General features: G+C 39.3%; 1 protein-coding gene across 1 annotated transcript in view; it reads left to right on the top strand.

The window, feature by feature from the left end:
* The first annotated feature begins 323 nt into the window (after positions 1 to 323).
* LOC125288784 (adhesion G-protein coupled receptor G7-like) overlaps positions 324 to 15,018 on the top strand; it is a 28,542-nt gene continuing 13,847 nt past the window's right edge. The window contains exons 1-7 of the mRNA XM_048235414.1: positions 324 to 693; positions 3,174 to 3,839; positions 5,317 to 5,421; positions 5,510 to 5,619; positions 5,717 to 5,869; positions 11,799 to 11,887; positions 14,060 to 14,196. Coding sequence (XP_048091371.1) covers positions 657 to 693; positions 3,174 to 3,839; positions 5,317 to 5,421; positions 5,510 to 5,619; positions 5,717 to 5,869; positions 11,799 to 11,887; positions 14,060 to 14,196 — 1,297 coding nt within the window. The 5' untranslated portion in view covers positions 324 to 656. The remainder of the gene's footprint in view (positions 694 to 3,173; positions 3,840 to 5,316; positions 5,422 to 5,509; positions 5,620 to 5,716; positions 5,870 to 11,798; positions 11,888 to 14,059; positions 14,197 to 15,018) is intronic.

Raw genomic sequence — 15,018 nt, 5'->3', positions numbered from 1 at the left:
CCCCACCAGCCTGACTGTGCTGCCTAAAAGAACAGAACACAGAAGATTAAACAATGAAAACACCACAATATACATAACAGAAAACCACACATGTCTATGGGGAGCCAGCATACCTGACAGTAGCACAGACAGGGGCTACACCAGTGGAGTCTACATTGCTACTGGCTGCTGCCCCTCTTAAGTAGCACTCCACTGGTGCCAGATTGATTAAATGCCTAAGCCCATGCCCCGCCCCCTTCATTAGCACTGGCAGGTGCAATTGGAAATAGCAGGCAGAGGTCTACCTGCTACACATGCATTTATTGTAGCCCTTATCTGAAGTAGCAGCCTAAAAATTCCTCCACTCTGTTTTGTATTGAGAGAGAGAGAAACAGAACAACTGTGTCATTGACATCCATAAATCATTAGATATTATTTAATGCCATCCATTTGGCCTATACTGAAAAAAGAGCTATCCTTTCAAGAAGTCACAAGGGTAGAGTGGAGTCTTTTTTGGCAATTTGATTGATTGCCCGGTATTTCAACTCTGGCCAAGCTGAAGAGAGCAGAATTTCCTTACTGTTTTTCATCAATTATTAACTGGAGGAGGTTAGCGCTGTTATTAGTATAGCAGGACAAAAGATAGTGATGGTCTAGCTGTAAAGGCACCTGTGAAAATGCAGAGTTTCCCCTTCATACCCATGCTGTTGTCAGGTAAGACATCATATGCTGTCACATCATACCTTATACTCGTTTAGAAACACAATACTTTGAAAATATTTTGGTTATAGTAATGTAAATATACTGCATATCTAGCAGAATTAGAAGCACTTGTGTATTTGGGTGCAACTGATTTGAATCTTATCTCAACTGAGTTCCACATGGCATCTTCTGTTCAGTGTTATTCACTGATAGATACATTCTTTTCTTGTCCTTAAGCAGGACATTCTTTGTCAGTGTGTACAGAACTTCACGTACAACACTAAATAGCACACGTTGTGGTCTCCTGTTATGGATGTTATGCATCGGTGCAGTGTTTCTGTGTTTTTGCATATTGTTTGCCTTTGTTGGTTTCATTTGGTTTCATACTGCAAGGAATATTATTACAAATAACATCCAGATTGCAGACATGGGGGACTCGAGTCACATGACTTGACATTTTTTAAGACTTGAGACTTGCTTGATAAAAGACGCAATATCTCCATTTCTAGAAAAAAAAACAGGAATTTTGATGAAAACTAGCCACTGTTTAGCTTGGGATTTCTCAGGAACAGAGGCGTGAACACATTGTATGTGTTCATAGCTATAACACAGAATATGCTCATTAACAATGGTCTAGATTGCTGGCACTCTAGGACAAAGCTTCCGAAAACAGCTTGGCCTTCAATGAGTTAAGGAGTTAACTTTACGATTTTAGAAAATCTGCTTAGGTGCTGTTGCATGCATCACGCGAGTGACTGTCATTGTAGCCTACCAAGTGACGCGACGCGACAGACCAACAGCAAGTGCCAGATCAAATGAGACAGATTGAGGTATGCTAACTTGCAAATATGGAAGGCTCTACGTTTATACCAAAACGTAGAAACGTGTTAGAAACCTAACGTCAAATTTGAGGCATGTTAAGAGTTGGCTTTGAATCTATTATGCTTTTTAGTTAATGCCATATTAGGTTAAAATGTGTGAAATGGCAAAGTGAAACATTTTCTTGCCTCTCTTTCTCCCTCCCTCTTAAACACGTTCCTGTTCCATACTTTATAGGCTAGTAGGCTAACAACAGTAAGTAGGCCTAGCTAACTGCCAGCAATCAGCATAGAAAAGTAGCTTATTTCACATGTTAGGCTTATGTATAATATGATATAGCATTGACGGTCCTAAACCCTTCTAAAACCAATTGCGCTGTCGCGCTTGTCAAACTTTGGCAGTGACTTCGGCGGCAGCGTTTGATTGATTTCTTAGTTCACTTTTTCAACATTATCAGTTCCCTGGAGATGTGACGGGTCAGGACAGGTGTAACTTGAACTGTTTGAATATATTTTCATGATTTGATGTAGCTTAGGCTACCTAATATTTGAGGCATATTGAAACAATAATAGGCTATTTTATAATAGGTCTACTTGAAATACATTTATTTTTATTCGTATACATTTCATCTTATTCTATAAACCGTTCAGGTGTAGGCTATGTATAAGTATAAGTATGTATAGTATAAGTATATATACTTTTTTGATCCCGTGAGGGAAATTTGGTCTCTGCATTTAACCCAATCGGTGAATTAGTGAAACACAAACAGCACACAGTGAACACACAGTGAACACACAGTGAGGTGAAGCACACAATAATCGGCGCAGTGAGCTGCCTGCTTCGGCCGGCTTTCGAGGGGAGCAGTGAGGGGTTAGGTGCCTTGCTCAAGGGCACTTCAGCTGAGGCCCACTGGTCGGGGCTCGAACCGGCAACCCTCCGGTTACAAGTCCAGAGTGCTAACCAGTGGGCCACGGCTGCCCTAATGTGGCTTGAATGAATGCAATGTCTATTTGTTTGTTACAAATAAAGCTCCAGCAGTTCATAACTAGCCTATTGTATCTTATTTTAAAATGAAAACATGGGTAAATCATCATGAATTTCAATCATTTGGCTATGACTTGACTTGACTTGACTTGCTTGACTGTCACAAAAAATGACTTGGACTTGCTTGAGACTTGGAGGTTAAGACTTGAGACTTGCTTGTGACTTGCACATGTGTGACTTACTCCCACCTCTGCCAGATTGTATGATTAACATTAATGGTCTTTCTGAAAATAGTTTACCTTGTACTAAAATTTGTAATAGCTGTGTATTTATCCATGCCAATGTATTATACATTATTATACAGCAGTTAGGGTTATATTATCTTTTTTCATTTCAAATGCTTTACCCTCATGAATTTAATTTGGCCATTATATTTTATGAAATAATAGCTGTTTCTTTTAAGCCGGTTTAACCCTTGGTTTTGAGGCAGGCCACCCATTTTGGCCATAATGGCTTACCTTATTTGAATGCAATGCATAGAGTATTCAGATTAAAGGTTACAACTGTAATTTACATTGCTCAATTGACAGTTTTATTATTACCAAAACATGAATCAACTTAAAATGTTATGTTTCCTCTAAGAGGAGCTTTCTTATTTAACTGCCTGTGTGTCTGTATCTCTTTTCCAGCACTATTCATTACAGCCGAAAACACCAATCCCCCGAATACTCCTACAGCTCCCACTGAATACCATACAGCTCCCTTTATTCCTGCCACAACATCAAGTGCAGCTGTCTTTAGTGCTGTAACTGCAACTACCACACCCAGAACTCCACCTGTTACTAGTATCGATTTTTCACCAACCCCTTCAGAAGCCACTGCAGAAGCTCTCCCTACCACAACACTACCACAGCATATGACTTCTTCTACTGATATCTTAACTCAGACTACAAACTCCACCTCTACAAATCCTCCCATCACCTCCATCCTTAGCACATTCGCTCCATTAGAAACCACATCTATTACACACACTCCTACTACAGACTCCACCCCCTCCCCCTCTACAATTCCTTCCACCACCTACTCTATTCCTGGCACATCCCCTCCATTAGAAACCACGTCTATTACACACACTCCTACTACAAACTCCACCACCTCTATAACTCCTCCCACCACCAACTCCACTCTTGGCACATCCCCTCCAATAGAAAACACATCTATTACATACACTCCTACTACGACTCCTCCCACCACCACGCCGACAACCCAACCCCCATTGGTGTGCCTCAATGGTCTGCTGCAAGATGGAGTCTGCCTCTGCCCAGATGAGTGGACTGGTGTCACCTGCTCTGTTGGTATGAATCACTTGTACACTTACATTTATTTATCTAGCAGATGTTTTTATCCAAAGTGTCTCACAAAATGAGGAATAACATTCAAGCTATTTCAAAGAAGACCTTAGGTAACAATAAATACCCCCTACAAAACAGGAAATGCAAAAATACTGCTACATCATTTCTATTCATCATTTCATTGTATAATGTGGGTAATACAATACATTCTCCTCGTCAGTTGCCTGATTATGAATGTACAATTACAGTGCTTATAAAAAACCTTTTTTGCAATTATTTATAAAAATCCCCTCTTGTCAAATTGAAAGCAGATTTCTACAAAGTATAAGCTGATGCAGTTTCTCCCATCTCAGCTGCTGAAGCTTTTAACTTCTTTACAGTTGTCATAGGTGCCTTGTTGGCCTCCCCCACCATTACTTTTTTTTGAACGGTCACTCAGTTTGTGGTGACGGCCTGCTCTAAGCAGATTTGCACATTTGTCATATTCCCTGCATTCCTTATAATGGATTTCACTGAACTCCAGGGGATGCTCAGTGACTTGAACATTTTTTTATCCATCCCCTCACTTATGCTTGTCAATAACATTTTCTTTGAGTTGTTTGGAGTGTTCTTTTGTCTTCATGGTGGACACTTTTTTATTACTATACACATTCACTGCACTGAGGCGATCTCCTTTTCACTAATTGTGAGACTATTACCACCAATTGGCTGGACCACTGTTGATTTACAGTAGTGAATATTTATGCAATCGCTTAATTGCATAAATATATTATATAATATTGTTACTGTTTACAATTTGCATTATATATTTTTAATTAATTAACATTACTTTGTGGGAATTTGTAGAAATTTAACTTTGACATTAAAGGTGCCATGTGTAATGTGTAGTGTAAATCAATTCATGCTCCACATTCCATAAAAGATGGGGGCAGTATACCTCCAGAAAGTGAGTTGGTCTACCCTAGAGTAACAACTGAGAAACGTGTGTTGCAGTTTGGCTGGCGGTTATGTTGCCCGCATACCGCCTCCCATGGCCAAAACTGGTATTATGACACCTGTCGGGCTGTGGCTAGTAATTTAGCATACTAATTCAGGTTGATATCTCTGCAGCACTATGCCTTGTCATTTTTTAAATGACATCATCGCCCTTATTCTTCTCATTCTTTTGATGTGTGTAGCTATTTTTACCTCAATTCTTACACATGGCACCTTTTAAAGAGGGGATTTTTTTAAATGATTGTAAAAAATGCCAAATTAAATTCACACAGATTCCATTTATTAAAGTAATGAAAGGGGAAATATTCAAGGAGAATTAATACTTTTTACAGGCACTGTACATGTATGTTCAGTTTTGTTTTGTGGTTGTTGTCAGTATGTCATTTCCAGAAGTCATGCACAAGTAAACAGTTTGACTGTTGCAGTATGTGCAGATTATTATTATATTGCTAACCTTTGTTTCTATATGTTTTCCTTATTTTAGCAAACTTATGTAATGAGGCTACTGTGGAAGGCTTTGAGTTCCCACAAACTGTAATTGGTTGGTCTGCCTACTCCTCACAGACATGTGAAAATACAACCAACAATGGTATAAGACCACTTGACCTCTTCATTGTTAACTTATTGCTTAAGTCATGCCAATGGGTAATTATCAACACATTAATCCCCCCTTATAGCTGATATTTCCAAAGCCTCAACTAGATGCTTGTACAATAATGGACGGCCAGAATTTGACCGCATTCAGAAAATTGAATGCCAAATAACCCTTGAAAATATCCAAGTCAATGTAAGTAGCTGAGACAATGGTAGTGGTTTTGAGAAGGCAATTTTCTTTCCATATATTCCTCCAAATATGTGCAGTTTATAACCTTACATTTCCCTAGGTGACTGGTTCTTTGGATGCAGTGGAAACGGAGCAGCTAGCAAGCAGTACACAGATCCTGACGTCCAGGCCAGAATGGCTGACGGCCTCAAACATTACGTCTGCAGCACAAATTGTAAACACCATCCTGTCCGACAGTGTCAACATAACAGAGGTAGGCCTACTTCATGCAACAGGGTTGTCTGTATTGTCATGCATCCATATTTTTGACTTTTTCAGACTTTTGGTTGAGTAACAGAAATCTGATCTGGGCCAAATCTGTAAAACAGTGAAAGAAACTGCTTTGCTTGCAGTTAGAATGTTTAAGCGGAAACCTCTATCTAGTGCAGATCTGGCCCACAGTCATATCTGTTACCGTATGTGAACTAGACGGAGTGAGCACATCCGGAATCACACTTCCGGTGTGATGCGTATGACGCACTTCCTGCGATGCTGTCGCCCGTCACTGAAATATCTAACCCCTACTGCTACTGTATGTGAGGTACAGACGGAGCTGAAGGATCTGCACAGGAAAAACTGCTTGTCTAATAAAATCTAACCTAGTGTTATAAATCTTATATCAAGATCAACAAATCTAGTTGGTATTGTTTTCAGTATAAAGAGACTAGCGCTTTCTCGTAAAATCATTTGACTTAATTTAAGAAGAGTTTGACTTATTTTAAGACGTAAGATTAAATTTCGTAAGATTAATAACACTTGGTTAGATTTAATTGTGGGAAAGATGTGGACCTTCAAATGCCCTGGAAATCAGGTTCACTGACTGGATCATGGTCACAGAGATACAACTCTATAGAATAGTCTACAGTCTTAAAGTAACACGCCAACGTTTTTGGAAAAATTTGCTTAAGATTTTTTTTTTTTTTTTTTTAATTACCCCAGAGTTAAATAGGAGGATTCAGTGGGCTATAGGCTAACTGGTGTAGCCCACTTCCAGTGAACAGTATCACACTGGGTTATTGCATGCACAGAAGAGAAGGGTATGTTCCCTCTTATTATGACGCCCAGCCTTAGCCGGGCGGTCATATAGGTTTAGTCAGATTTTTTTTTTTTTTTTTTTCCATGCCCAAATTTCCATCAATGAGTCCCGGGACACTGAAAGACGGGGTACACGAAACTTGGTGGGCATGTAACCCCACATGGATAGCATGGAACCATCGTTTTTCGTTTTGATCTGTAGCCCCCGCTGGACTGGACCCCTGAAAGGAGGGTAGGGCAGACACAGTTTTCTGTGAATATCTCGAAACCGTAGGGTTTAGGAGGACCATTTTTTTTGTATGTTGATCTCAGGGGCCATGTCAACCCATTCCATAACCACTCATTTCATGTATAAGCACCACCTAGTTAAACACAAAAAGTAAAAATGAGGTGTTGTAATTGAAGGTATCTGTGACCTAACATAGTCAAAACTGCACGAAATTGGAAGTGTAGGATAATTATGACACCCTCTGTATGCACGCCACGTTTCGTGGAATTCCGTTCATGGGGGGCCACACAATAAATTAATTTATGTTACTATACACCAACTGGCCTGTAGGTGGCCGGAGACAGTTTTCTGTGAATATCTCGAGAACCGTAGGGCCTAGGAGGTCCACCTATTTTATGTATGTTGGTCTTAAGGAGGCATGTCAACCCATCCCATTACCACTTATTTCATGTATAGCGCCACCTAGTTAAAAATTAAAAAGCAAAACATTTGGTGTTTTCATCACAATATCTCTGGCTGACAAGGTCAAAACTGCACAAAATTAAAAGAGTAGGATCATTATGACACCCTCCGAATGCATGCCAAGTTTTGAGTACTTTCGTTCATGGGGGGCCTTACAATAAAATAATTTATGTGTACATTTAGTGACGTACACCAACAAGGATTCCCGGGACACTGAAAGACCGGGGTACACGAAACTTGGTGGGCATGTAACCCCACATGGATAGCATGGAACCGTCATTCTTCGTTTTGATCTGTAGCCCCCGCTGGACTGGACCCCCGAAAGGAGGTAGGGCGAGACACAGTTCTCTGTGAATATCTTGAGAACTGTAGGGCCTAGGATGACCAATTTTTTTCGTATGTTTGCCTCCAGGGGTCATGTTAACCCATTCCATGTGCACACATGTGCATAAACAGATACACACGCACACACATGTATTTACAGTAATCATACGTATGACACATACTCACACAGTAGACATATGTACGCATGCATGCACATGCACAAACACACATACGCAGGCAAACACACAAGCATGCACATACACACACACACACACACACCCACACACATAAACATAAATTTGTACATGCACACATGCACACAATTCAAGAATTTTTCCCGTCATCTACTCCCTGAATTTTTGGTCATTGATACCCGGGACACCGAACCACCGGGGTACATGAAATTTGGTGGGTATGTAGCCCCACTAGACTTTTACGGAAAAATTTCATTTCCACCACCCCCCTCGTGCTGGGCCCCCTAAACCGCAAAAAAAACAGTTTTTCCTAAATAACTACCTGAACTGTGGCACTGAGGATGAAGAATCTTTTATGGTATGTTGGTCTCAAGGGCCCACATCAACCTGGCTCATAATCACTCATTTGTGATTTGCACCCCCGGTAAAAAATGAAAATGCAATATTATTCTGCTTTAATCGCCCCTATCTTCAGTTAAGATGTTCAGAACTGCACCAAATTGTATGTGTATGATTGACCTGGCATTCTCTGGGGGTGTGCCAAGTTTCGTAGAATTTCATCCATGGGGGGGGTCTAAAAAAATTAGGTTATGTGTACATTTAGTGACTGTACACTCATTGGCCTGTAAATGGCGGTGCACACATATACACATGCACACACACAGGCACCCACATACTATCGGTATTAGAACGGCCGATACATAATTACAAATTCAGTAGGATTAAAAGAAAGCCAAAATAAATATTCATCATCATCATGGCTGCATTTTCAGTGTTGGCGAGAAGTAGTCGTTTGAGACTACTAGACCACTAGATGGCACATCGTTGCAGTGAGACATAATTTTGTTGGAAGTTAAAAGTGGGTTGGAAAAAACAATGGACGCTTCCTACAAGGACTGTAATTTACCGCAGCGAACATCTAATAAGGATAGGACGATGTTCACATGAAGTGTAATTCCCATTTCTTCTTGAAGCCGAAATAAATCTGAGGATGTTTATCGGACATGCTTGGTTTTTACTGCAGGTACGTTAATCTTGTAATATCAATAAGGACCTAGGTAATGTTACCGTTTGCGTTGGTTGAGTGATGGAGGCATTTGATTGATTGCATTTGTAGAAAACTATAAATGCGGTTATACCAAGCAAATGTATAGCAGCACTGTTTGTATCTTTCGACTGTCATTTATTGCACGTGCTACAAAATCATTCTGTGCAATGGAAGATTTACCAACGTTACACCGGTCTGATACAGTTTTGCCTATACATGCGTGAGACTGAGACGCCTGTTTATTTTGTTTTAAGTGCGTGCAGGGTGTGAGAGGGGATCGATGTGCTTTGATTACAGCTTGGTAGTTGTAGTCTGTGAAATTAAAAGCACGTGTGTGTGTGAAGTATCCAAACAATGACACCTTCATTTCATTATGGCTGCTTTAGCAAAACACCTTAAGCTACTGTGTAGTGGGTCCCATTTAGAAGTGGCTACTTCATTCACGCTTTCCTTGACTCATGGAGCTGCGTAAATGTTATTACAACTTTTCGCCACGATATGACAGTTTAAGTCAGCTTGATACTGTAAGGCGTAAGCCATTGGTTTCCAAAGGAGATTTTATTTGTGTCGCCAGCATAGCCTATTGACAATTTATGTTGTAAATAGGCCTACCTTATAATCCTACCTGTAGCTTATGGAAGCTAACAGCTTTCTATTAGGATCTAGTTTGTTAGTTACCGTTTTGTCATAACTCCCTGATGCATTTTTGCATTTAGAATAGCCAGAGCGTGGATATCTCAATCGGAAAATTAAACAATATCGGGTGCCTATGGACTAGACTGGGTGAACCCAGCCTGATCTGCCCGCTATTTATTTTTTGATTTCTTAAAAGATTGAGCTTGGTCTGATGAAAGCCAGACTAGCCATGGACCTCAGTTAAACAATGCAAGGGAACATGAATCAGCCTATATTTGCACGAACAATAACGGACAAAAGCTCTTCAACTTTGGCCTGTTAAAATGTGTATGAACAGTCTAGCGACGCATTTCATCAAGGCCCATTTGGACATGTCAGTTATTTGCACCACTGGTTAGATGTAAAACAGCATTTCGTTTCAGACTAGGCTACTGTTACTTAATTTGTGCATTAACAATAACGTTTCAGACTACTGTTACTTAATTTGTGCATTGACAATAAAGTATTACATGAACTAAAGATGACTAAAATCTTATGTAGAAGAAGAAACATTCACAAAAAATCCATCCATCCAAAATGACCTTTGTTTTTGATAGCTGTTGAAAACGGCATGGAACTGACAGAGATGTTTTTGTTTATAAATACAAAAAAAATAAATAAATAAATAAATAAATAACATTATGCTGATACCTTTTGCTTTTCCCAAATACAATGTAGCCTACAGGTGTAAGTGACCTTTCATCAATCCAGTTGCAATGGATGAACTGTGATGAACTGCCCTACTTGTGATTGTTTAGAGATTTTAAAGGTTTTATAACAATGCTACATCTTCTTTGGCTATTCTACAATCTATTCACCTTTTCAGCACCAGTAGGCTACTTTCTGTGCAGCCGCACACACACACTCAGGCATGCCAAACAAGCATACACAAAAGTTTCAAGAGTGGGGGATGGAGTAAAATATGGAGACAAATTGAAGTGTGATTTATTTTCGCGGAACGGATGTACAGGACTGAGCGGCGGTCATATGTTGTACCGCTATGCGGTACATCTAGTCTAACTCTGGGGTAGACAGCAAAGAATCTAATTTCCCAAAAAGTTGGCATGTTCCTTTAAAGGGGCCATATTATGCAAAACTCAGTTTTGTATTTTTAAACTATGTGCTTTTGTACTTCCATTTGACTCTCTGATGCTTCTACAAACACTCCAAGTGCGTCAAGGTTTTTGTAGGTTAGTTGAGAGATGATGATGTCAGAAACCATGTGCTTCTGTTATCGTTGACTAGTAACTTGACTATTAGGCTACTATGGAAATTCAAATAGAACCGGCAATGGCGTTTGTCACACAATCTTTATTATTCCTGCATAACAAATTGCATTTTATCACTGGCAGTTGAAGGCTTTCTGGTGGAGAATCTCCATTGCCGTGTCACCGACTCATATTCCCTGGCTATTCACCATGCTGCCCATTGACGTTAACATGGAATCAATTATTTATAGATATTAGAAAGCTAAATACAGCGTTGGGCTCCATAACGTACGTAAATGGTGCCGCCATATTGGTGGGGGCAACAATAACTGGAGGGCAATGGAGAAACATGTGACTCTGACTGGAAATCAGACAGGTGTCTCTGATTGCCGGCAAGTGTTGCCCATAGACAGTAAGGTGTTTGCCCCAAGCAATATGGCGGCCACCTTCACGTATGTCACCTAATAGAACTCGATGGACAATGCTTTCTAATATCTATGGAATCAATTCCGGAGTGGGGCTTGGCCAACAACAGCTCAGAAACCGCCTATTCTGAAAGGGACTGAAACTGGCGAGAATGGAGCTGCTGATAATGTGTAATCTGAGAGTAATTTTGCGCAAACAGCTTCAGGGACATGTTTTGTGCAAGCCATAAGTCTATTTTGACTTGAAAAAGAAAAAGAAGTATAATATGGGACCTTTAACATCCTTTACACAGTATCATCTTCGTGTACACTTGCACGGAATAGTGTTCTAGCTTGCAATCTCATGGTATAGTGAAATGTCAGCAGAACTGCTGGAGAATGCCTTGACAACTTCTTGAAAAATATTTGTTTTTTTTCTCAGATATACTCGAGCTCAATTGCAAAAGTCTTCCACAGTGTTTCTATTCAAAGCAATTTTCAATGTGAGCACAATGGCAGAATCCTAACGGAAAATGTGCTTTACATCTCTGCATGTCTGTACAGGGGACAGCTGTGGCTGCTGTGACAACAATTAGTCAGTTACTAACTGCTGATCCTCAACAATTTCCTAATGAAAGCAATGCATTTGGAAGGTGAGATGAACTTATTGACTGCTGAACTTATGTCTAATGTGTTAATAAAGGAACACGCCAACATTTTGGGAAATTAGCTTATTCAACATCTACCCCAGAATTAGATAAGATGATGCACACCCTTCTGGGCTCTGTGTGTGCAGTAACTGAATTCTGAAGCACCCACCAGCATAGCTTAGCATAGCTCATTGATGTGGGTAGTTCCAACTAGCCTATCTCCCAAAAGTGACAAAAGAACTCAAACATTGTTCTATTTACCTGTGGTCACTATACTTACAATGTGTACATATTTCAATGTAAAATGTAACCCAACGATTTTCTAAGCATATACTTGGAACTACTACATTCTCATTCTGACGAAGCACTGATAGTGCAGCTTTCCAAGTGCTGTGTGTAAATCCCTCAGCCCAAGAAGCAGTGCTTTTCCTGAATGAGAACTAAATTGTCTATTTGTAGCCTATAGGTTGTAACTATACAAGTCACACAAAATGTTGGAATTCTTATATCACTATTGGGTGCTATAGGCTAGTTGGACCTGCCCACCTCAATAACCCATGCTAAGCTATGCTAATGGTGGGTGCTTCAGGCTGAGTTACTGCACACACAGAGACAAGAAGCATCATCTTATCTAACACTAGTGAAGATGGTGAATAGGCTAATTTACCAAAATCTTTGTGTGTTCCTTTAGTCAGGTTTGATCAGCAATGTAATCAAATTCATGATCAAACACATAAATTAAAAATCCTTAAAACCTTAAATAGGCTACACCTGTGTGTATGTGTGTGTACAAGATACAATAAATATTACAGTTATTGTAGCACAATAAAGGTTGTTGCTGCACCATTTCAGATTTTGTTCAAACCGTGTCTACTGTATATCATCAATGCAATGGGTCCTAAAACCAAGGCCTGTGAAATATTTCTGTGCAAATCTTCTGTCTTCATATCTTTTTCAGACCTTGAAATTCTTTCATTTTTACAGCTTGAAAAACACATGCCATGTTTAGGTATTAATATCTTGATAAATATTTTCCCTAGCTTCTTCAAATTGACTAGGGAAAACAAACACATAATATGTATGCATGTGTAAACAATTTAAAGTCTTTACTAAATATCTCCTGACTTTCAAAAGGGCCCTAGATTTCAGAAAAAAATGCATCGAGTGTGATATTGAAGTTATTAAAAAACTTTTTTTTTTAGTTTTTTTTTAGTCACTTTTTCTTCTTCAAATACATCCGTTTATTAATGTTTCCCAAGACACAACAAATGACCATGACAGTAAAAAGGATAAAACAAGGTTTGTATCTAAAACAAGGTATTTTCAAGCAACTGAAATGGTATGTGGGGTAGATAGTAGGACCATACAAATCTAAATGGAAATAACTAATAAAGTATATGGATATTTAGATATTTAGTGTGTGAAGTACCAATATTGTTCCACGCCCCATTCAAAGATTAAATGCATGTTACAGGTGTTTTTGGGAACACCAAAATAAACATTTACAACATTTTTGTGCCCCTCAGGTGAAGTACAGAAAATTACACTGATTTTACTGAATGACTGAATGACACTGAAATTACATTGAAGTAATGAAAATTACACAAAAATACAAAGACGCCTAGAGAACATACTGATCGTTGGCAGGTGTGTCACAATAAAGTAGTTTTGAGACCCTCAATATCACTTTTTTTAATGTTTTTTTCTGAAACTAGGGACTTCTATAAAACCAATGAGACTGTGGTTGAATCTTACTGAGAACATGTTTGTCTTCCATTCTACAAAGTGTGGTCAGGCTAGGAATACAGTAGTACTTTTTAAGATGCAGTATGAAGGTCCAAACATGGCCTCCAAGATAAGGTCTTTTAGAAAGTGTAAACAATCAAGGGCAAAAAGACTATAAGAACAATAGAATTGAACAAAAATATTTTACAGGTTTTAGTTATGGAACATAAACATTGTTTAGACAAACTTTGAGGAAAATCTGAGTCGGTGCTGCAACCGTTTTCCTGGATTTTGTCTGATTTGACACGGCATGATCCTTATCCATTTGTCCACAGAATGTTGTCTTCAACAATGATAACTTGTTGTCCTCTTTATTACATTATGAGATTATTTAAAAATGTATGCTAAAAATCATATGTATTGTGTGTGTGTGTGTTTCACTTTCCCCAGGCTTACACAAAACTTGGAAACATTTTCAGCAAATCCAAATAATAATTTCTCATTGGTGGTTCAGCCCAGACTGGTAGTTCTGGCTACTCAGGTACCAACTGCCCAGACAGCAGGCATCCAGTTTAGTGCACTCTCTGGTGAGTGATACTGTATCTCTTACAAGCCATGTATCATGATCTTTGGTGAGTGATATGGTTATGGTTATGGCTATGGCTATAGTATTTGCCATGTAGTGCACTTTATACAGTTAAGAACAAAATGATTCATATCCCTGGCAAATATTGATTTAAAGTTGATTTTCTCTTGACTGATATGTTTGTTCTGACTGAAAATGACACTGTCACGTGACAAAAGGTTGCAAGACAATGTGAGAGAAACATGGAATCAAAAAATAAGTGTTTTCATCTTTTTTTTAAATTGAGAGAGGCCTGCCCCAATAGGCGGCATTGGACCATTAAACCACACAATGATCCAAATCAAATAATTGTTCCTGACTCAAAACCCGGATTGCTCTTAAAAAGGTACAGTTTAGCATCATTGTGGAGACATGAAGAGGCTTGGTAGGTATTATAAGAACCATTTTGAGAGCTGTGAATGCAAATAAAGATGTTTCTATTGATTATTTAAGTATAAGTATATATACTCTTTTGATCCCTGCATTTATCCCAATCCGTGAATTAGTAAAAAACACACACAGCACACAGTTTACACACAGTGAGGTGAAGCACACCCTAATCCCAGCGCAGTGAGCTGCCTGCATCAACAGCGGCGCTCGGGGAGAAGTGAGGGGTTAGGTGCCTTGCTCAAGGGCACTTCAGCCGTGCCTACTGGTCGGAGTTCGAACCGGCATTTTTGGACATGCCATTTTTCATAAAAATGTTTAAAAAAGATGAAAACGCTTCTTTTTTGATTCCATGTTTCTTCCACATTGTCTTGCAACCTTTTGGCATGTGACAGTG

This window comes from Alosa alosa, chromosome 23 (genome assembly GCF_017589495.1).
Source record: "Alosa alosa isolate M-15738 ecotype Scorff River chromosome 23, AALO_Geno_1.1, whole genome shotgun sequence".
Taxonomy (NCBI): domain Eukaryota; kingdom Metazoa; phylum Chordata; class Actinopteri; order Clupeiformes; family Clupeidae; genus Alosa; species Alosa alosa.
This window is presented reverse-complemented; position numbering and strand designations above follow the sequence as displayed.